The 22,329-nt window shown below is 40.6% G+C and overlaps 1 protein-coding gene across 17 annotated transcripts in view; it reads left to right on the plus strand.

Annotated features, from left to right (window-relative positions):
* Positions 1 to 22,329, plus strand: part of GRIP1 (glutamate receptor interacting protein 1) — a 327,255-nt gene that overhangs the window by 278,191 nt on the left and 26,735 nt on the right. For 11 of the 17 annotated variants that reach the window (XM_061368069.1, XM_061368073.1, XM_061368079.1 and 8 more), the window contains 6 exons: positions 908 to 1,055; positions 2,655 to 2,824; positions 7,713 to 7,868; positions 13,041 to 13,227; positions 14,451 to 14,596; positions 16,209 to 16,289. In XM_061368069.1, coding sequence (XP_061224053.1) covers positions 908 to 1,055; positions 2,655 to 2,824; positions 7,713 to 7,868; positions 13,041 to 13,227; positions 14,451 to 14,596; positions 16,209 to 16,289 — 888 coding nt within the window. Of the gene's footprint in view, positions 1 to 907; positions 1,056 to 2,654; positions 2,825 to 6,860; positions 7,017 to 7,712; positions 7,869 to 13,040; positions 13,228 to 14,450; positions 14,597 to 16,208; positions 16,290 to 22,329 lie in introns of all 17 variants that reach the window. The other 6 variants (XM_061368083.1, XM_061368082.1, XM_061368068.1 and 3 more) reach the window with 6 other exon arrangements.

Raw genomic sequence — 22,329 nt, forward strand, 5'->3', positions numbered from 1 at the left:
TGGTGTCCTCAACATAAAAAGGACATGGAGCTGTTGGAACAAGTCCAGAGGAGGCCACGAGAATGATCAGGGGACTGGAGCACCTCCTGCATGAAGACAGGCTGAGAAAGTTGGGGCTGTTCAGCCTGGAGAAGAGAAGGCTGCGTGGAGACCTCATAGCAGCCTTCCAGTATCTGAAGGGGGCTATAGAGATGCTGGGGAGGGACTATTCATTAGGAACTGTAGTGACACAACAAGGGGTAATGGCTTCAAGCTTAAACAGGGAAGATTTAGGTTGGATATAAGGAAGAAATTCTTCCCTGTGAGGGTGGTGAGGCACTGGCACAGGGTGCCCAGAGAAGCTGTGGCTGCCCCATCCCTGTCAGTGCTCAAGGCCAGGCTGAACAGAGCCTTGGGTGACATGGTTTAGTGTGAGGTGTCCCTGCCCATGGCAGGGGGTTGGAACTTGGTGATCTTAAGGTCCTTTCCAACCTTAACTATTCTATGATTCTACAATTCCATTATCATAGCTGTTGTCCATAGACCTTTCTCTTCTTCTCTGAAATTTAATTTAGCATCCTTCTTTAACCATGCGTGTTTCAAATTCCAGGTGGTTTTTAGCTTAAGTTGTTCCAGAGAGTGATTCATTAACACAACCTGGTTCCCTAACCTAGTCCATCTCTGATTCTGACAGACTGAGAAGCCCCAGGACGTGCCAAATTCACAAACTTCTTCTTGCTTTCATGATTTTCGACATCAAGATCAGATACTTGACACCTAAAATGATGCTGTTCCAGAATCTCTTTAAGTGACATGTTGTCTGGTTAGAGAAATAGAATAGCCATGGAGATTTTGTGGGAGAAACTATGAAAACGGCGTAAGTACCACATAGGTATAATACTGATCTTTTGTTATCTAATTTTACCAGATTCGGTAGCAACAGCATCTGGACCGCTGCTAGTTGAAGTTGCCAAAACTCCCGGGGCTGCTCTTGGGGTTGCACTAACTACCTCGATGTGCTGCAACAAGCAGGTCATTGTCATAGACAAAATCAAATCTGCGAGTATTGCAGACAGGTGAGTGTGACAGAAGGCTGACACTGCAAGTCCATACATCCATTTTATTTGTACTTTCATTCGGTTTGGTTTTAAAGAAACCCTTCCCTTTTTTGATAAAATGGACAGAACCAGACGCTCTTAAGGTTGCAGGTCTTAAAATTAGCACTTTGTCAGATTGTTTTTCCATACTGTCGAGTTTAAGACTTCCAGGACACAAGTTATTTTAGCTCATTCATGTAGTATTCAATGACATAAGCCAGCCCCCATGTAATACATGACTCTCTGCTTGCACTATGCAGCACAGGAGTTTAGAGGTCTGCTCTGACTATTAAATGTAATGCTGTGACAGAGATCCACGTTTAAAACAATACATAACCCACTGGAAGTAAGCCCACAGTGTGGAACAGCTGTCAAGGGAAGTACATTTCGAGGCTTTGCAACCTTGAGGTGTTCTTTTAGAATAGATCACTCATTCTTGTGGCACAGTAAAATGGAACTCCTTAGGTGTGGATTTTTAATTGATCTTGGAGAATACAACTGAGGTATTAGAAAGACTGGCTTCTGTGTTTTGAAGTTATTTTGCTGCAGTTTTTCCACTTCATTTAAATGTTTAAATAAAACCATGTAAACCATTTAAAAAAAAATGGTAGGTAGTTTTCCCCAGTGGTCTAAAGCTCTGTAACAGAGCCGTGAGATCATTTCTGAGGTGCGTGCGTATGTGTGTGTGTATGTGTTTATACATATACAGTATATTTCTATATACATACCTCTATCTAAAAATTCCTTAAGTATTACGTTTCAGCAGCAAATTCCTCCTGCATGTCCCCAGTCACCCTACCTTGTAACTCCTCTCTGACAACGGTGCTTTTGGTAGCACCCACTTGTAGCAGTGAGTCTACAGCTCCTCTGTGGGCTTTTCCCTACAGTAGAAACTTTGAGAGTGACGGCCATTGATCCAGGGGTGTTCTCCAGTTCAATGGTGCAGGATGCTTTAATTTTCTCCCTCTGTTTTTTCCCATTTCGCAGGGGGTAACCAATTAAAGGAGCTGTCCACTTGACTGGTACGTCGGGATGCTGACTGCTGTGTTTGCATTTCTCAACTCATCCAGTAGCCAGTCTCTTGAGTGCAGCAAGATTTAGCAGATAGCCCCCTCCCCACCCCACTCCTCAAGTCACCATGCTAGCCCTGGTTTCATTATTTGTTTGACTACTGCATAATTTCATCATCATTTACAGCTTTTGTACTAATAAATGTTTGAACTATAACTCAAAAAATGATGAACTGGGTGCTTGTGTGAGGGATATGTGACCAAGTTATTTGAGTCTCCTTAAGCTCTTCTCATTTTATTCTGCTGCCATTCACACATATTTTTATAGTCAGCTATCCCATTCCAGTTCTGTGAGTGATGTCTTGGCATATCCTGTATTAACTGAATTGTTTTTAAGGTTTGTACTAATAGATATAAAGTCTGACCAGTGACAATGCCTACAAAGCACAAATCTCTCTCGAAAAAAAGAACACGTTCATACTTGTCATGACCAGTTTGAAGGCAGTAAAGCTCATTTGCCAAGCAAGGAGTATACCTGATCATACTGAGTTTTTCCCCTTTTATGTAGATGTGGTGCATTACATGTAGGAGACCATATTCTGTCCATTGACGGCACCAGCATGGAGTACTGTACGCTGGCAGAAGCAACGCAGTTTTTGGCTAATGCAGCAGATAATGTCAAACTTGAGATCCTTCCTCATCACCAGACACGGCTGGCGCTGAAAGGCCCGGAGCACGGTAAGAGGATCTGTAACACCAAATACTGCTCTTATTGTTTCTGCCTTTCACTTTGGCTGCCCTTGCTGAATGGCCAAGAAAGCTATCATGGCAGTTATGTCTGTAAATGTTGTTTCAGCTCTGCAGGTTATGGTTCTGCAGTTTCTGAGAAGCTCTGTGTTTTCTGGACTTTAATGTACCCTCCGAGATTCCGATGGATAGAGAGAGAAATGTTTTACTGAGAAATGGCTCTGCACACTTGTAAATGTACATAAAGCCACCTGTTGACTCACTGTTGCAGTCATTGGAGGGGCAACTTCAGTAAATGAATCTCTAAATTGCTTCTTAAATGTAGAGTGGGGGAGGAAGGACCACAGCCAACTTGTTTTCAGTATATCAACTTGATAGTCTGTTATGAACACTTCATTAATAACACCTGTTCTCCCCTGAAATACCTGAAAAAAAGCCCTGTATTTTCTCTTGTTAATGGCATTATTATTGAAAGCCATCATCTTTCGAAGTACTTCTGAGGTTGCTTCATGGGCTCATTCTCAGTGCTTATGAAAAAGGTTTGTTTGTAAACAGTTCCCTAGATCTCAGCCTTTTCACCGTGATATTTATTTCATACCAACATGCTTGAAGAGAATAGCTTCCCAATTTCAAACCAAATATATATTAAATGTCTTAGTATTTGAAGATGGGGGCTGCCTGTCTTATCTTCTAAATAATCCTTTGAAAGTGGTTAATTCACAGTATTCATAAGTTCAGTCTAACGTATTGCATGTTGATGGCGGTCAAAGAATAACAGGGGTTATCAACAGACAAATAAGTACCTGTGTTGCAGTATGAACCAGTGGTACCATCTTCTGAGGCTGTGTTACTGTGCTTCTGCCTTCATTAGACCAAGACAAGATTTCTGAGGCCTAGACATGTCAATGATGGTAAATATTCTTGGACATCTGTCTAAGATCCAGACTGTCCCTGGATAAGTGATACTCTGGTCAGTTTGTCAGAGTGGTAGATGTCGAACTAGTCGCTGCGGAGATACTCATTTCCCCTTGGACCAGGGCAAACAGAAAATAGTCCCTGTTCTTCCATTATTCAGCACTTCCTTCCCCTTTCTATTTAAGCCAGTTAGAGGGGCGAGGGAGCAGAGAGTGATACTGCAGCAGCAGAATGAGATGAAGACCAAATTTTTCCACGTATTTCTATCCAGTTATGACAGCATGTTGCAAACAGATGTTTCATGGGGGTTTTTTTTAAGTGAAGATGTCACAGTCAATTTCTGGCTGGTTAAAGAACCTTTGAAGAGTGTTTGTTTTGGGAAGATGAGTCTCAGGGCCAAAGATTTATGTAGGTGATTGTGTAACTTGAAGCAATTATTTCTTAACCAACTTTTAAAACAAAATGATGCCGTTGATGTTCTAGTCACCTTGACCCAGTGTAGCTGCTTAGAAAAAGCGATGTTCTTGCCATGCCAGGGTTAGGAACTGATCATTATAAAATCCTATCAGGGGGATCTGCAAGGAGCATCTTTTGGGAACAAATCCCCCTAAGGTAATTAATTAAGTTGCTTTCTTAAGTAAGGCAGACTAACTGTGATGTTTACAGCCCTTCCCAGCCCCTCACCAGGTAGTGATACTCCAGTATCACAACCAATTCAAGGTGTAACATGCATTATGGAAGCAAGTACCCTCTTGGAAGCAACCTTTCATCAGGTGTGGTGTGTGGCCTAGGTGCTGCAGAGTTTGCAAAGCTCCCTTTATGTATTTGGGCTAAGCTGAATCCTTAGGGCTGTATCTGTTAAGCTCAGTTATTGGCCTTAGGGGAATATGTTAGGAATTTAAAATGGGCAGGAAATTCAGCATATAAAATAAATTGAAATTGTAGCCCTAAAATAAAATGGAGAGCACTATAAAAGATCAGATTTTTTTTTTCATCGTTTTTTTCCTTTATACCGTGCTGCTAACATTCAGTTCTCTTGCTGCCCCATTAGTTTTATGTTCGCTGTACACAGGCCTGGGTTGGAATAGCTCAAATTACCACTGAATTACTACAGTTACACACGGTAGGATTTTCTTTTACAGAACTTTTGTTGAATTGGGATTATTCATGTGCAAGCTGAGCAAACCAAATCTGTGTGCCTCCCCGCTTGGGAGGACATTGCTATCTCAACTCTCAGCGTGAAAATAAAACATTAAAGAAAAGAAAAAAATCAAAGACTAGCAGATAATTTCCTGCTGGAAGCAGGCTTTTTAATTAAGCAAAGCTCACAGCAACCTGAAAATAATGAAAACCCACCTAGCCACGTCGTCCTTATTAGATTTTCATTTTTACGCCGTAGTTAAAAGTTTGGAAACCTTGTTGTCTGTGTGTGTAATCAAATAGAAAGTTTCATCTGAGAAGATACAGTAAGTCTGTAAGACACCTATGGCTATATCCCGCTACTGCTGCTGTTTCTGAGACTCTTGCTGACGTGAGATTTTCCAAAGTCTCTCAGGTCGCTGGCAATTGTGCCAATGGGTGAGGTACCCCAAGGTGCAGGCTGGCAGGTACTGGCATCCCACCCAACCCTTACCTTTGGTATCTGTTGAGGGCAGGAAAACAAATGGATTCTTCTGATTCAAACACATCAGGGCACAGCGGGGATGCTCTGAGGGAGATCCAGGGCACCCTGATGGAGGACACAGGACCATGACTGGAAGTGCCAGGGCCTCCGGAGTCCCGATCTCCCCACAAGGCTGTGGGGATATGATGGGCCCCTGTACCCTCCTTTTCCTCTCCCTTCCCTGGTGTGTACTCCTCCCCACAGTGACAGACATTGCTTTTGAGTCAGAGGAGAGTTAATATTTTCAGACAATTAGCAGATCATTACTCATGTAAATATGAAGTAGAAAGAAAGAGTAGCTTTACTTCTGATACTGCACAGTGCTGTGGTGACTGCATTTTTCCCACACAAGGAACACAAGGTGTGGGTCCAACCTAAAGAGTCAAGATTTTTGGCTATTGTTATATGTGTCTGCAGCCATTGTAGATGGAGCAGGTAGCAGAGAAAAACAAGCAATACAGCTCATGGACCAAAGACTATGTGTGGTTTCACTGTGTGGGTGAACCCCTCAGTCATCCAAATGAAGTTCATAGTTTAAAGTGTTCCTATGTCGTTCAGCAAGCACATGGTGATGCTACATTTCATGATAAATAGACTGTATTTAATGAGGGGTGACTTCAGTCATTTTCCTTTAATATTTAACATATCAACTGAAATGCTTCCCATTCTCTTGGTAAATATTGGCCTTCATTTTTGGCATGTCCCAGGCTGCCCGTGCTCAGAACCAGCGTTAAATAGGGTTTCAAATTTAATCCAGAAAAGGGTCATTTTAAAGTTTTAAAGATCAAATTTACAAAACAAGCAAAAAAAAACCCAAACCCACAATAAATTGCATATCCACCTAATCAATAAGAACTCTTATCTTTACTAACCGGGCTTCAGGATACAGTTTTTCAGATGCTGGCCCTGGGAATTCGTTTACTGCACAGAATAGCGTAATGCCAACAATAGGTGGTGGCAGAATTAAAATGTCAATGCAGTAAATTGAAATGACTGCCAAGTAAACATCTCCATTCCAGGCAGTGCTATTTATAGTATCTGTTGGTCTTTTTAAGTAGATGAATGCAAGGAGAGACTTACTAACCTTCAGTTAGTGATCAGATGTAACACCTTAGTATTTTCTAAGGAATTCTGCAATCTTAGCTCCTAAAGCCAGAGTGAGATTAGAAATTGATTCAGTACTAATCTTTTTAAAAATAAATACAAGACCACCTAAAAAAAAAAAATCAGAAGCATTTATTCTGAGAAAAAAAAAGCAACCTATTTCTATTCCTCAGGTTAGCACCCCCCAGTAAGAAGACAAGACCAGGTTATTTATTATTTAATTTTGTTTTTCGTTTCAATTTATTTCCATTTTTGACTTCTTTTTTTGTTTGTGCAATTCAGTTACTTTTCCCTCTTCTCTGGTCCTTTTGTTTCTGATTTTCCATCATCCCTTCATGTGGGCAGTGAAGTTTCAAAGAAACAACAGGCAACTTACCTGGAATTCGTGTGCCAGCAGCCACAGCAGCCTCCTCACCTACCACCATTATAACACCTACCACCCTGACAATTGCAGGATGACAGCCTTGAAATTCCAGAAAACGTCTCCTCAAAAAAGCCTTCGTAATGTTCCACACTTTTTCCTGCTGACATATTCTCTCCTCCTTGTCTTTTTCCTCTCCCTCCCTCCCCTCTTCTTTCACTCATGATTTTCCCATTTCAGGCACTAAAACCTTTTCAGTTTTATGGATGCTACACTTTTTCATAGCCATGCCAAGGTTATTTCTGACATTTTATGGCTTTTCTTTTTGTAACAAGGCAACCTTTGTAGACAGAAAAAGGCTTGAAAATTCTGAATGAATCAGCTTTTGCTATATGAGTAGACCGTTAGATTTGAGTAGTGCAAATAAAGCACAATTTCTGCATGCGAAGCATTGCTTACAGATACTTTGTCAGAAATCACCTTCTACAAAAAGGCATTTCTAAAATCAGTGTATCTAGACATATTGATCTGCATTGGTTCATGGATATGTGTTGAAAAATTTAGTTTAACATTCTTTGCCTAAAATAAGTTGTATCCAATGAATGTTCTTTTGGTATCTACATTATCTTTGTTAGCTTCCAGCAGGTATTTTCATGAAATGCTGGCTATACTGTTACCTAGGGTCACCTATGTGGTTTAATGTCTTTGTTATTTGAAATGCACAAACCATTCCTGTGCATCATACACGTTGTTTGATTCATTGATGAGTTATAGGCATGTGCCGCGCTCTTCCATGAAGAATGAGTGCTGTGTGCCAAGTGTCTGATTTCTTACAGCAGCTTTGGTGTCTTCGTCCTTCTCTCCTACCTCCATGAGTGCATACAGCCTGAGTTCCCTGAACATGGGGACCTTACCTCGCAGCCTCTACTCCACCAGCCCGCGTGGGACAATGATGAGGCGGAGGATGAAAAAGAAGGACTTCAAAAGCTCCTGTAGGTGGTAACAGCATTTGCTCCAAATGTGCAGTGAATGGGTGGAGGAGGGGGAAGATACAGGAAAAAGGTACAAAGTACCTTAATTAATACATACCTACTAGGCAGAAGAGAAATAATTGGAGTTTCTGTTAGATGTAGGGAAACATCAGCATACAAATATTTGTCCAAAGCTAAAATGAAACGAGATGCAGCTTAAGTGTCTAATCTGAAACATATAAAGCAATGTTTTCTTCAGACAACTGTGGAAGAGTTTATTATACCATTACTTATTTTTAAATTATTTATTTTTAAATACCTTTATTTTTAAATTTTAAAGTTATTTTAAAATAACTTTTTAAATTTTAAAGTTATTTTTAAATACCTTTTTCAACTCTTCCCGTTTCCATCAGAGATTAGAATTCATAGCTGAATAGTTCAAAACAGATTGCTGGTAAGCTCAACCAACTGTCATGTAACAGAAGGAGAAGCTAGCTACAGTACCTCCTAAGTAGTTTTAATGTTTATACCTACATCGTAACCTGTATGGTCAGTTTTGTGAAGAGCAACAAATAACAGTGAGGACTAAATAGCCTTGTTTCTAACCAGTCTCTGGGATTCAAAGCATGGATTTCCCAAGAGTCAGTAATTTTCCAAGTCAGCGTTGGATATATTTCAGGCTGTTCCACTTTGTATATTGGCAAGTATTCACTGAGCCAGAGGAATATGGCTGTACAAGCACATTGTTTCCCAGACCCTATGTAAGTGCTACCTCAACTTTTGGCTTGTACATCTTTGTGTGATCCTCAGCAGCTCAGTTTCTCCAGAGCGGGGAGCTGAGAACTACTCTCTAAATGATCTGTTACAGCTAATAATGCTTACAGGTCCACTCTGGAAAAACTGAGCTGCTGTGCATTACAGCACTGCTGCCCTGTATTAAGGATTTCCCATGGTGATAGTAAAAGTAGAGCAAACCAGTAGCCTCCATCTAAGGCCAGTTGCTGTGGAGTTGTGAGGAAACACTTGAGAGAAACAGGTTTTGCTTTCTTGCAGTTTTTTGTCGCTTGCTTGTTCTTATTTCATTTGTAAAGCAAATATTTTTACATAATGTATGCCCATAAGTGCATTTTTTATTTTTACTCTGATCAGCCATTTTTCACAACTCATTTATTGACATGTTAGCTTCCAATACATTGTTTTGAGTCCTGGGGAGACAGCGTGTCCATCCATGCCATGGTATCAGGAGGGGTCCAGCTCTTACCTGTCCTCATGTGCACATGAGAAACAGTAGTAATGTTATTCTAATTATAATTTATTTTAATAGTAAAATAATGCTGGATGCAAAAAAAAATAGCTCTTCAATTGTGTTATATTGTAGCTGTTCAATCCAGCAGAGGACTGTTAATCCTGAAAGCTAATCCTGTTATGAATCTTGGAGACAGCCTTTACTTGTGGTGGTGTATTTTTAAGACATTCTTCCTTCAAGGGAGCCATGCCCTGCAGTTTGGTATCCTCCAAAGCAGGGCTCAAAACAAGGCCAATGACATTAGATTTAAGTGGGACAGTCACGTAAGCACTGAAGCCCACCTGAAAGGTTCCTGAAGTCAGAAGGCCCTGGGGATGACAGGCTGCTATGGTTAAACAAATCTCTAGCTAGGAGGAATTAGGATGAGGCTTTGTTACGGGATAGTATATTATGTATTTGTGTTGCAAAGTCTGGATATAGAGCATTAGAAAATAAACGGAACTGTCCCTGTCACTGAGTCTGTGTCTCACCTCGAGCAGTGACTGCATCATGATCCCTGAATCGGAGCTGGCTTTAGAGGCACTGGCTAGCCAGCCAGGCTTGCTCACCATCTCCATGAGCTTGCCTTTTAGCCCATGCAGAGTTCCTTACTCCAGTTTCTAGACTTTTACCCATACTTGTAACTGCAGTAACAGCCAACTTGAAGAGACCCGCACTGCACTGAATGTGCTAGAAGTGACTGTAACAGAGAATGATTGGTCCTAAACTGTACCCTTCCACCAGCCATCAACAGGATTTGGAAAACCTTGCCCTTCTCCCTTTGTGGGAAACTCATAAGAACTAGTTAGCATTGACTGCTGTCCTTTTCCTAGAAGAGGAAGAGCACACTCAGTTTTAGTGGGATTTTTTATTATTTAATCCTCTTGGATAACTTCAGGGTTTTATTAATGTAACTTCCAATAAATCTTTTAAGATGTTGTTTGGGAAGAAAAGGATGTATTGGTGAAGGGTGCTATAAAGTTTACGTTTCAAATTATTTAGGCCAACCTGCATAACTTCCTGTGATCATGCCAAAGTTCATGGTAATGAAGTGTGATGGTACAGCAGGGTCCACGAGTTTTATAGCCGTGATTTTACAATCATTGCATTAGTTAAACAGAGCTTTCCAAACACATGGCTGTAAAAATGGAAGGCTTGCCCTGCTCTCAACGTGCTTTGTTTATGCCACTTGTTTTCCTCTGCCTTCTTGTTTTTATTTTGTTTTCATTTGTTTTAAAGTATGGTTTTCACTGGGGAAACTCTCTAGATCATTATTTGGTTAAAGTTTAAATCCTGAAGTTCATTGTTACAGGCCCATATTAGGAAGTGAGACACAATTTTATGCCAGCTTACATGATACTTACTAGATACTACCATACCTGGTACAAATTAGAGAGGGTCTTAGATGTGCATGGATGCTGTTTTTGCAGTACATCCAAATTAGCCGCTGCCAGGAGAAACAGTGAACGTTTTGCAGTATCTTGAGGGTTAGAGCGGGAGCCTGCAGGCATAATAATCCACATATGTACCTTTAAATACATCCTGCTCTGTTTCTCATATGGCTGCAGGAATAAAAGTAACAAGTACATGGTCTTCACATTCAAGATTATTATTTACATCACTGCAGAGCGTTTAGTAAACCAGACCCCAGGAGTGTTCCTAAGAGTTGGATGAAAACTATAGAAATATGCTGAAATGTGCCCCTAGTAGTAGCAAGCCGGGTTCACTACAACTACATGTACATCCATGGCCCTTTTTAAACCATTAAGGCTACTTCCTGGCCTGTAGAACTTCGAATCCATCAAACAGCAAAAAGAAATGGCAGTGTTTCTTGCTGCAGTTATTGTTGCTACAAATCCCAACGTGCTCTTAAATCATGGATTTGGGCACTTGTGGCATTTTATAGAGGCTTAGCAGATAGCTGTTGTTACGTGACTTGAAAACATATTTCCATCTCTGCTCTTTTTTATTTCTGGTCCATTTTCTGTGGGAGTGGGAGGAGTTCCTAATTGTCATTTTCAAGTGTCCACATCAGCAAAATGCTTATGGGAGTGAGTTTTAAATCCCACAAATATTAACTGAATTTCCCAATGTGAACGAAAACCTCAGCTGTGCTGAAAGCTGAAATAAATGTTTTGAGACCTTTGGGCTCCCTAGTATGACATTAGAAAAAGCGTGAGAAAGTTACGGAGCCTGCTGCACAGGGGGAATGGAAACACAAGTGGTGGGAAACAAAGACACAGCTAGCAATTCTCGTATGACCTCAGAGAAGGGGAAAATGAGCTTGGATGCTCTAAATTTAGACATTTCTAGAAGTTGCGTTAGGGGATCTGGTATTATATAAACTCTGAATTTATCTGGTTTAGGCATATTTTAACCTTTGCAGCAGTGAGGGCCAGAGAAACTCATTTCTTCAATGCAGTGAATGCAAAAGCTGGTGGCCATTCCTAAAAACAAATTAGTACTTGCATTTGTGTGTGACAATGTCTAACTGAGTGCAGATAAAAGAAACAGTAAGAAAGAAGCTATTGAGTAACTAAAACAGTACACAATCCTTAGGAAAATTAAAATTAGAAGTGAGAATTCACAGTAATTTAGAAAAGATGATTTCAGAGTTGAAAGGAGCTTTGCTGGGAGAAAACAAATTAATGAGGAGTTTGACAAGTGAAGCTTTTGGAGCAGAACTGTCATTGCCAGCTGTGCCACATTAATCAGGTTTTATTTCAGAGCAAAAGGCTAATACTTGTAGCCCTAGAGTGGGGAAAATACTTACACAACTTCCAGCATCTTTGTACAGCTGTGCTGGTATTACCTGTAGTATGGAAACAACAAGTAATTTTTTCCCACATCCAGGAAAAAAATCCACAGTTAAACAGTCTCTCAAATAAACCCTTGAACTTTTATCTAATTCTTAGTAGCCACTGCAGGCAGAAATAGATCTTGAGGGAAGTTAGAGATGGAGAGGCAATGGTATAGATCTGTAACATGAAAGCATTCAGACTTCTCAGCATTGGAGGACTGACATTTCTGGTCTGAACAGGAACTGAAAAAACCTAGCTTTCTGTGTATGACATAATGGAAGGCAGTAGTTCGTCACTGAGAGAATTTGAACAATGATGCAAGACATTTAGGCAGAGATCAAAGAATTGAAGGTGCAGTCTCCTCATTTCATAGGCAATTGCACTGAATCCCAATGTTGGTTTTGGCTTGATTTGCTAAGGCAGCCCATTCAGAACAATAGGAGTGAATCAGGAGTACAGAAATAACTGCCTGTGTTTCTTACAGAAGTGTCCCCCAGTTCCTTTCAGAGAACCCAAAGAACCTTTTTTTCTCCCAGTCTCTTGAGATATACTGGTTGCTACGACAGAGGGGTTTGTTCAACTTACACTACCCAATTAGCCTGGCAAATTGCTGACATATAGCAAACATATAGTGTGGCAGGAGGGCATCCTTATTTGTTGCAAGCAAGCCTGGGCCATGTGCTTTGCTGCTAACAACAGCGCATTGCTGTGCAGTGTTCAAAAGAGCTTGTGCAAATCAGCCTGAATAACAGCTGTGCTTGCGCTTCCAGTTCCCTTCGCTCCTGTGAAAATGCTGCTTATCCACGCCTCAAACCTAATGCAAACAGAATTCAGGGATGTTCTGAGATTTTGGGAGTGGGAGTGTCAAACACATCTATTTTACTCAGTACAGAGCGCATCTTTTTTGCATTCTAACATACAACCAGATGTTTTTTGTTCTCTTCTATGTCATAACTGTTGATACATAATTTATGAACTTTAGCCTAAGTTGACTTTAAAAGAGATGTTTCATTGACTAGGTTTGTTGTACAGATCAATTTGCTCAAAGAGCAATGAAATTTCTGCTGTGTATGAATGTCTCTCCTCCTGGTCTGCTCTGTTTTGTAGTGTCTTTAGCCTCTAGCACTGTTGGTTTGGCTGGGCAGGTCGTCCACACAGAAACCACAGAAGTAGTGCTGACAGCTGACCCCGTGGTGGGGTTTGGGATACAGCTCCAGGGTAGCGTGTTTGCTACTGAGACCTTGTCCTCTCCACCTCTCATTTCCTATATTGAGTCTGACAGTCCGGCGGAAAGGTGAGCTTCTTTCAGTTGGATGCTAAGTACATTTTGGTGGGCATTCCTTGGGGTGCTTTGGGCTTGTTGCTTTCAGTCTGTGACAAATTGGAGGGCCTTGCTCAATGCAAGTGTGGCAAATAATAAGCTGTCTGTTCTGACAAGGGTATTTCATATGCTTGATCAGCTATAAGAAGAATGACAAGCACCAGTGATTTTGTCATCCAGAGTCCTCTGGCAGGAGACTGGAAGCTATATTCATGCAAAAGGGAGGGGAAGGGGGAAATTGGAAACATTGGAAATCAAAATAGTGGTAATTTATTGTGCCATAGGGGAGAGCAAATCCAGCTCTATCCAGTTCGGGTACAAAACCAAATCTTAAGGAATACGAGAGTTTTGACTTACTAATGATTTCATTGCAGCATTTTCATGCTAATATATGCCTTCAGTCATGGCATGAGAACAGTAGTAGTTGCACAGACAAGTACCAGCCACTATTGCAGAGCGTAGTGTAGTAGTAGCCCAGTGTCACGTGCAGAGGTGATGTCCGTGGGTGGGATGGAGGTCTGAGGGCCGTGCCTCTCTTCCTGTGCCCCAGCACCTAATGAGCACAACCCATGCTGGGAGTGCTTGATGGTGTCTTGGTGCAAAGGAGCAGCAGCAGCTTCTGTCCCACTTTGTGCCAGGTAGACTGTTGAGCTGCTATGCCACACTTACCCTTCAAGGTTAGGCTGAACATGTTTGATCAGATGCTTTGTATCAGAAATAGTTCTGCCAGCAAGACTGGGAAAGTGATTGTCCCCCTGTACTCAGCACTGGTGAGGTCACAGCTCAAACACTGTGTTCAGTTTTTGGTGCCTTACTGCAAGAAAGACACTGAGGCGCTGGAGTGTGTCCAGAGAAGGCCAATGAAGCTGATGAAGGGTCTAGAGAACAAGTCTGATGAGGGGTGGCTCAGGGAACTGGGATTGTCTTCCCTTCAGTGTTCATTCACCAAACCAGTTGTCAAGCACTGGGACAGGCTGCCCAGGGAGCTGGCTGAGTCACCATCCCTGGCAGTGTTTAAAAGACATGTAGATGTGGGACTAAGGGACATGGTTTGGTGGTGGACTTGGCAGCGTTAGGTTAGTGGTTGGATTTGATGATCTTAGAGGTCTTTACAACCTAAACAATTCTATGATTCGATGATAATGCTGGTTCTAGTAATGTGCACATCTGATTGTTTTGTATCACTGTGTATCAAGGTGTGGGGTGCTGCAAATAGGAGACAGAATAATGGCAATAAACGGTATCCCAACAGAAGACAGCACTTTTGATGAGGCCAATCAACTGCTCAGAGACTCCTCTATCACCAACAAGGTCACTTTGGAAGTAGAATTTGATGTTGCAGGTATGAATGTACTGTTATTTTGTCTTGCAAGAAAAGTGAAGGAATAAATCCCAAGCACATTGCGAGTGTTTGGCATCCAAGGTGGAGACTTTCTTTTCACATATACAGCGTTCCATTTCAACTGACCCATTTGAAACATGCATCTTTTTGTACAGCTTTCTCATTTCACGTAGAGAAAGCCCTGCAGCGTGCTTCAGAACACAAACAGAAATGACAAGACCTATAGTAAGATGTGGTGACAGGCCCTCCTCTGAGTTATTTCCAAACATTTTTCTGCCCTGAGATAGCAATATTCTACTGAGCAGAGACAAATCCACTACAGGGCAGCTAATGAAATGTTTTACTAGGCAGAAAAGTATTATAGAAGAGTGGATAAGCAGAAAACTGAAGAATTTCACTTACAATGTCTCACAGCAACAATCTAAATAAAATAATAGAAACTGAATTAATAAAAGCCATAAAAATCATTGTTAATGTTGCTGGTGAGTCTTTATTATTACCAATGTCTTGTCTTTGTTCTGTAATGTATTTAAGCATACACCTATAAATTCCTGGATTGTGTAAATCAAACAAGTAGACGTCATGTATGCACACTATTCCACTATGTAAATAGTAAAAACTTCTATGACTCCTGTGCTCACCTGGCAGTAGCTCCTTTGAAGTCACAACGTTGGATGTGCTGTATTTTGCATAGTGTGATTATTGTTAATGCTGTTATAAATCATGATGTCAAAATTGGGCTATAGGTTTCTAGAGGAATTCTGTATAATGTTTTAGCATGCACACATCTAGTCTAATGTTAAAAACCCAACAAATGCAATACATACATTCGTATACATAGGGAATTAAGTATTAAAAAGTAAGAAATCAAATCATTAAAGTCATTTAAATACACCTGACATCCCGTGTGTATTTCAGTCCCTGGACTTGTCTGTGCTGCTCCCATTTGCTCCATGACAGTAGGCTCACACTCATGGTTAAACTCCTCTACCACATGTATGTTTATATGTTTCCATGGCTGTAATTTCAGTTGCTCCTTTTCAGGTAAAGGCTCAAACTTTTGCTGGCAGTGATGCCAAAAGTCGGGATTCAGATACAGTGCTGCAGATCTTCAAGGTGGTTTTGCCTCAGTTAGCTCCAGCTGCTTCTCCATTAGTGATGTTTTGAGTCCTTTTCTTGCCAGTGGATGTAAAATCCATGCAGTTACCTTAGCAGACAGTTAAAAATATGTTACACCTGCAGCCATAAAGACCTGAAACTCTTTTAAGACTTGATTTCCTGTCCTTTTAATTGAAAGTTATCTGCCAGCACTAAAATGTCCACATAATGCTCACAGAACTTGCATACGAGCTAAAAACCTGCAGTCTCAGCGAGCTGCTGGCCCATGCAATCTCCATAAATTGACTTAAACCTCAAAAAAAGGAGTTACTATGAAATTACTAATAGTGGTATAAATCACACTTTGTATGTCTTCCTTCCTTCACTTCAGCACCTGTGTTTCATCTGTGGCTTGTGATGCCGATGTGTTTCATCGATTTACATGTGTAGTCCCAAGCACTTGGAATAGCTGTGCCTTATGAAATTATCTAACACTTTAACTATTTCTTTATAGAATCAGTTATACCAAGCAGCGGAACATTTCACGTGAAACTACCAAAGAAGCATAATGTGGAACTTGGCATCACCATAAGTTGTAAGTGAAAGTGCTTATTTTTAAGACCACGTTCATGGGACAATCTGCAGATAGTGGGTCCTGTACCTATGGAGTCATGTTTGTTTCGGTATAAATTTCTTCCTCATTTTTCTAGCAAAAGGGATGATAAGCAGCGCTCTGTCTCTGGTAAAATACCATTCTGTAACAGGTTTATGCTCCCCTTCTAGTAGTTTAAGAAGCCAGAAGTTTGACAGACCTAAAGCTTGCCCTATTCTTCATGCATAGCACCTGTTTAACCCCCATTAAAATTATTTATATTAAAAAAAAACCCAAACCAAAACAAAAACCCTTAAAATAAATCAGTAGAACTAAGCCCATACAAAAGTATTTCCACAGTTGGGAAGTTTAAAGCAAAGTCTGTAATGGTCTTTCACAGGCTCTTGAACAGAACCCCGCTGAACTCAAGGGTTCTCACACGCATGAGTATCCACATACGGGTTATTTTCTGCTTCAGAACCCAGAGTCTGAAGATACAACCTCAATCTGTAAAACTAGTGGACAGTCCTAAATGTGCAGGTCACGTAGCAAAATCCCCTTTCACTAGGGATTTCAGAGATTGATAAAGAAGATAACAAGGGTCTGCATTAGTCTGTTTCTCAAAAGTATTTGTTACTGTTGTTTGAAGTCAAAGTGGTTTTATACTTACTTTGGGAGCAGACAGTAAATTCTGTGCTAGGACCAGATTTTGACCAGTTAAACCAGTGTACTGAGTTCAGCCCTTGATGGAAGGAAGAACAGTCCATATCAAAGCTAATGGCCTTGTGTTTAGTTTACTTAATGGCAGTGCACAATCTGATCTCATCAGAATTAACATTCCTTTATGGTTGTGACCTTTCTTAGACTATTAGGCTTTCCTTGGCATTATTCATGTGTCTTGGGAGAAGACTGTACTTTGACTTACATTCTCAAAGCTTTTACCAGCACAATGGAATAAGGTTAATCAAAAGTACAGCAGGGAGCTCAGTGCTAAGAATTACATCTGAGGAAAAAATGAGAGACACTGCAGGGCTGTTTGCTTGCCTTGCACACTTGAATGAGTAATTGTTAGACTCCGTATGACGTGATGCTTGAAGCAAAATCATAGGTCTACATGTATTTGTGCAAATGAAAATATTGAGAAATGAGAAAACCTGGAGGGAGGTTGTTTTATTTAAATGTTATTCATAGTATAGTTTTGTAGGATTATTGTAAAAATATGGTCTTCCTAATAATTTGATTTGTGCTGCTTTCGGGGGTTCGGGGATCTTGTTCTTTTTCCGACTGTAGGAGTAAACTTTGAATAGAACTCTAGTGTTCTTGGGATTTAGTGTTTAGCACTCCTCTTCCAAACTTTGCATACCTTCCTGCCTTGGACATTGATTCCAAAGTTAGTGCTTTATAAAATCAGTACTCTGTATAATCAGGGTGACACCTGGTTCATCTTAGCTTTGCCCTTTGAGTATGCTGCAGTATCTTTAATATTTAAATGAAATGATCTGTTGTATATAATAATCCCACTTATTTATAGTATGTAATGCTTATGAAATGTGTCCAGGATTAATTATTTGTTAGATTTTAAAAGGATTTATACTAACAACTGAAAGTTTGTAGATTTCCTTGGTAGAAGTCTCGAGTTGCTGCATCTCATGCCTGCTTTTCAGTGCTTTGCTCTGTTCTGCCTAATTAACTCCTAAATGAGGCAGTGTGAGTTGACGAATAGAAGCGGTTTATATTCATTTTGCCAAATTTTTGTCAGGGCACTTTAGTGCTTTGGCATGCCATTCGCTACTGATATTATTAGACGGCTGTATGATTTCTGTTAAAACACAAATACCAAGGCAAGCTTGGCAAGGTTGGTATAACCAGTTAAACAGGGGTGATAGAGGAGGTCAAGTTTATTCACTCTGGGGCTTGACCTATTTAAGAGTAACCTATTTCCTCCTTTCTATTCTTAGTGTAGTGGGGTTAATGGTGAGAAAGTGCTGTCTCTATGCAAACATTACAGAAAAACTCCTGTCCTGGTTTCCATATCCCCAGCTCAGTTTGGGGTTTGGATGAGGAAGTCAGGAAATGACCTGACCTGGCAGACAAAACACATTTTTTGTCAGAAGGAAAATGTAAGCTTCACCTGGGGATTGGCACCTGGACATAAGCCTATTTTTAAGTGCCAGTGTTCTTCCAAGTCAACTGTTAGGAGGCAAACATCCTGGAAGAGGAATTTGTATCATTTTCTTTGTGTTGTTTTCCTTGGTAATAAAGACCAAGTGTGCCTGCATGGAGTTATAGCTAAGTGCTTGAAGGCATATCTGAGGTGACAAACAACACTAAGACAGTTAAGGTAATTCATGGTCTTTGAAAAACATGACATGTAATAGGGGAAGAGATTAAGCTTCTCTTAATTTCTGATTTATTAATGCAAGAAAAAGCCAAACAAAATCAAAATCCCCTTAGATAACAGGAACCCGTAGAAAGTAAGGCAGAAGAAAGTTTCATGAGCATCACTGTTAATGTTAATCCAGGGCACTGAGTTCTGGATAGTGTATGTTAGTTACCTCACGGTATACTGGCCTTACCCATTGCTGCCTTCACACACATACTGGACTTCTGTCATCCTTCCCTTATCTCTGCAATATCTGTCTAAGCTTCCCATTAATAGCTCCTTACATTCAATTAAACCCTTCTTTATAGTTTGCAAATTTAAGTGACTGTATATTTAATGCCTCAGATACCATCATTTTCACACTCAGTTAAATGGCTGGAGCAATTAGAATGTCTCAGTTCTTAAAATTACATCATCCAAATAAAGCGTGACACAGCAGTGTCCATGTGTGTGTGTGATTATGCTTTCATAACAGAGCCATTCCCCAGAAGGATGGCTTTCAAGTAGATCTAGTAATGTTCAAATCTGTTTCAATTTCTTTGCCAGTGACACTGATTCTTAGACCATGTAATGGAATATAGATTTTTACTTTTTTTTTTAAGATAAATTTTTGTGCCACTGGCTACTTTATCCTAGACTTTTTTAAATACCTTAAATGATGTCCAAGAAAATGACTTACTAGTACAGACTGGTAATTTTAGTTAACATCCCCTTTTCTTCTTCCCCCTTCGCCTTTTCTTTCTAAGTAAGATTCTGATATCCTTACTGATAATGAACTGCAGCAGCTTGCTTCATAATTAATCTCTCTGAAGCTAATGGGACTGCTCAAGGAATAAGAATCTGCAAAGCTGGTAAGAATATCAGAATCTCACCCAAATTATCATCAGTTTTTCTAAGCCATTTTGACGAGCAGCTATACTATAGTCTGCTTTACAGCTTTCATACTTAATCAGAAACAAGCCTTGTAAATATCTACAGATATTTTGCACTGACTGTGAGAATTTACTCTTTCAAGCATGTTTCTGTATATTACGGGATTTCACCTAGCAAACTCAACTTCGTTTTGCAATGTTAGAAGAAATTATTTTCAAGACAGGGCCTGAAGAATCGGCAGGTTTCTCAGCTGCTCCATGTGAACCGATGATACTTAAGGAAGAAAAGAGCTACATCAGCCTAATTTTAAAGGGCTCTTTCATCTATTTAATAATGAAAATGTTTTTAAAAAGCCTAGTAGCTGTTAACCAGCACTGTGGGTAAGTGGACTGACTGTGTAAGAACTATTTTTCCATCCCATGAGCATTTTCCTCTGCTTCTTCAGTTTGTTTAGAGTTTCATCAAACTCCAGAACTTGAAGCCAAGCTGAGACTAGTCAGTGAGTTTTGGCTGCATGGTAGGTGCAGCGTTCCACCCTGTAACCTGTCTGTGTCACATTGGGGTTTTTAGTTTGGATGAGCAGTGGAATAAGAAAGGGGAATTGTTTGTTTGAGGGTTTTTTAACCTAATGGAACAGGTTATGTACAAAACTGACCACTGATCTTAGCTTCGGGTGGCAGGGGAAGTGTGTCTTTATTAGTAGAAGAGTACTAGATTAGAGGCCTGGGATGAGACCTGAGATCACAGGATGGTTTAAAGAGAAAGAACAAACATCTTGCTAAAGATCAGCCTTCGGGCTGCAATAATAAGTTTAGTATCTGTACAACTCTATGCATGCTTCAGCTCATTTGTAGTTCGTTATAAAGGCTGTCTAAGGTCTCTGTAAAGGTTAAACAGTAGGTAGACTAATGGCTGAAGCAGGTTCAACAGTAGGTAGACTAATGGCTGAAGCAGGGGGGAGAAAACATGAGATTTTTGATGGACAAGCAGAATGGGTCCAGGAGAGAAAATGAGTGGAGATGCATAACAGGGAAACAGCTGACAAGGGGAGAGGCTGAAGCGTAATCAGGGTGGAAGAAACTGGGACTGGAACAAGAAGGCTTGACATGGGTGAGTGGTGAGGTGCTTTGGTTTTAATTGCTTCTTAAACACTGAAATGAAAGGTAAAACTGGAGATTTAAAGCTGTGCTCGTGTTTCTTCAAAGTTGAATGAATTCATGAGGGTATTTCTTTTTAATTAAGTGGTCAAATACTACTTTCTCAGTGGGGCTCTTGGGTCTGTGCTCTCTGGGGAGAGATGAAACAGCGGTGTGTGTCAGAGGGGATGGAGGCTGTATAATGTACGAGATGGAGGGCAGAGAAAGAAAAAGGAGGTGATCTCATTGTCAAGGTGGTTTAATGCTACCCTGGGGAAATGTAGGGGTTCTTCCTTTTCTCTGTGGTAGAGTTGTGCTGAGACAAGTCATTTCATGGGGTGGAGAGGGAGAGAGATTTTCCACAGGTGGCTGTTTGATTCTCTGTGGAAACCACTGAGATCCTGGGGTCACACTTGCAGAAGTGCTGAGCATCTGCAGCTGTTGCTGACAATGCCAGTTGTTGTGCTTTGGACATAGAAGTTGTTACATACTTCGAAATATTGTGAGGAATAAAGGCATGGATATCCTAGATTGCTCACTGAAAATTGTCACACGTTGACCTAAATGCTCCTGTGTTTCCTTTCCTCATCTGTAGAATCAGGGTTTCTCAAGTACTCAGTCTTGCTGCTGGGGACAGCAGCTGTTTGCTAGTGTTTGGGAGGCAATTGTAGGCTGTGGTGATGTGCAGTACAAAAGATAAGAAGGCAATCAGTGATTTTATCTCTGCAGCACAACGTGAATAGTTTGTACTAAGTATGCCATGAGCACTGAACAAGAATGAAACAAAGTGTGGTGTAGCTGCTTACTAAAGGCTTGTCAGCATGGGGGGATTCATTTCACACTGAGCTGTGTTTGCTGCCTACAAAAAGGCTTTCATCCACCAGACACAATTAATAGTCCAGGATAACTGACAAAATGCTGCTGGATCACACTTACTCAGTGTGAAACTGTAATAACTTTGTGTGCAGTATCGTACCCTTTGCATCCAGATGTACTCTGTGGCTTTGCACTTTGAGCTGTGCTCTTTTCCCCATTTTGGTTCCTCCTCTCTTCATTTTGGAAAGATAATGGATTGTGTTCTTTAGTACTGGTAATTTCTATAAAGCAGTTTCACCAAAACTATCTGAATATTCAAATATTCAAATATTTGAGAGCCTTACACCACATGGCAATGTTTAATATTAGCCTAGTCTGTTCACAAGAAGCCCAAAAGTCAGTCTGTGTTAACCACATGGACTACCACCTGAACAGACCAGCTGGTGTACTTCCCAGTGGCAGACACACACCATTCCGTCACCCTCCAGTTCTGAGTCCACTGCTTATCATATCAGATCTCCCATACAGTCTTCTGTTGGCAAATGGACAAACCCTCTAAATGCAGTCAGCGAAGCTTCTCCAAGAGACATTCCTCTGGCAACAGTCAGTATTCATCATCTTCTTCCACTGGGGCAGTTTTTGCAACCAAAAGTCAAGCAAAATTACCAAGCACATTTCCTGGAGAAAGGAGATTTGTCAAATACTTTTACACAAGTCAATAAAGAATTGCAGTGACTGGCACTGTAGAGCCAAGCATGCTTTTATCCATGATGGACAGATAGAAAATTGAAAGATGTGATATGCCTCCAAGAATATATGAGTTAGGTGTGCAAGG

This window comes from Neopsephotus bourkii, unplaced genomic scaffold (genome assembly GCF_033783945.1).
Source record: "Neopsephotus bourkii isolate Nb327-2 ecotype Australia unplaced genomic scaffold, CSIRO-AGI_Nbou_v1 NB_1423, whole genome shotgun sequence".
In the NCBI taxonomy this organism is placed as follows: Eukaryota; Metazoa; Chordata; class Aves; order Psittaciformes; family Psittacidae; genus Neopsephotus; species Neopsephotus bourkii.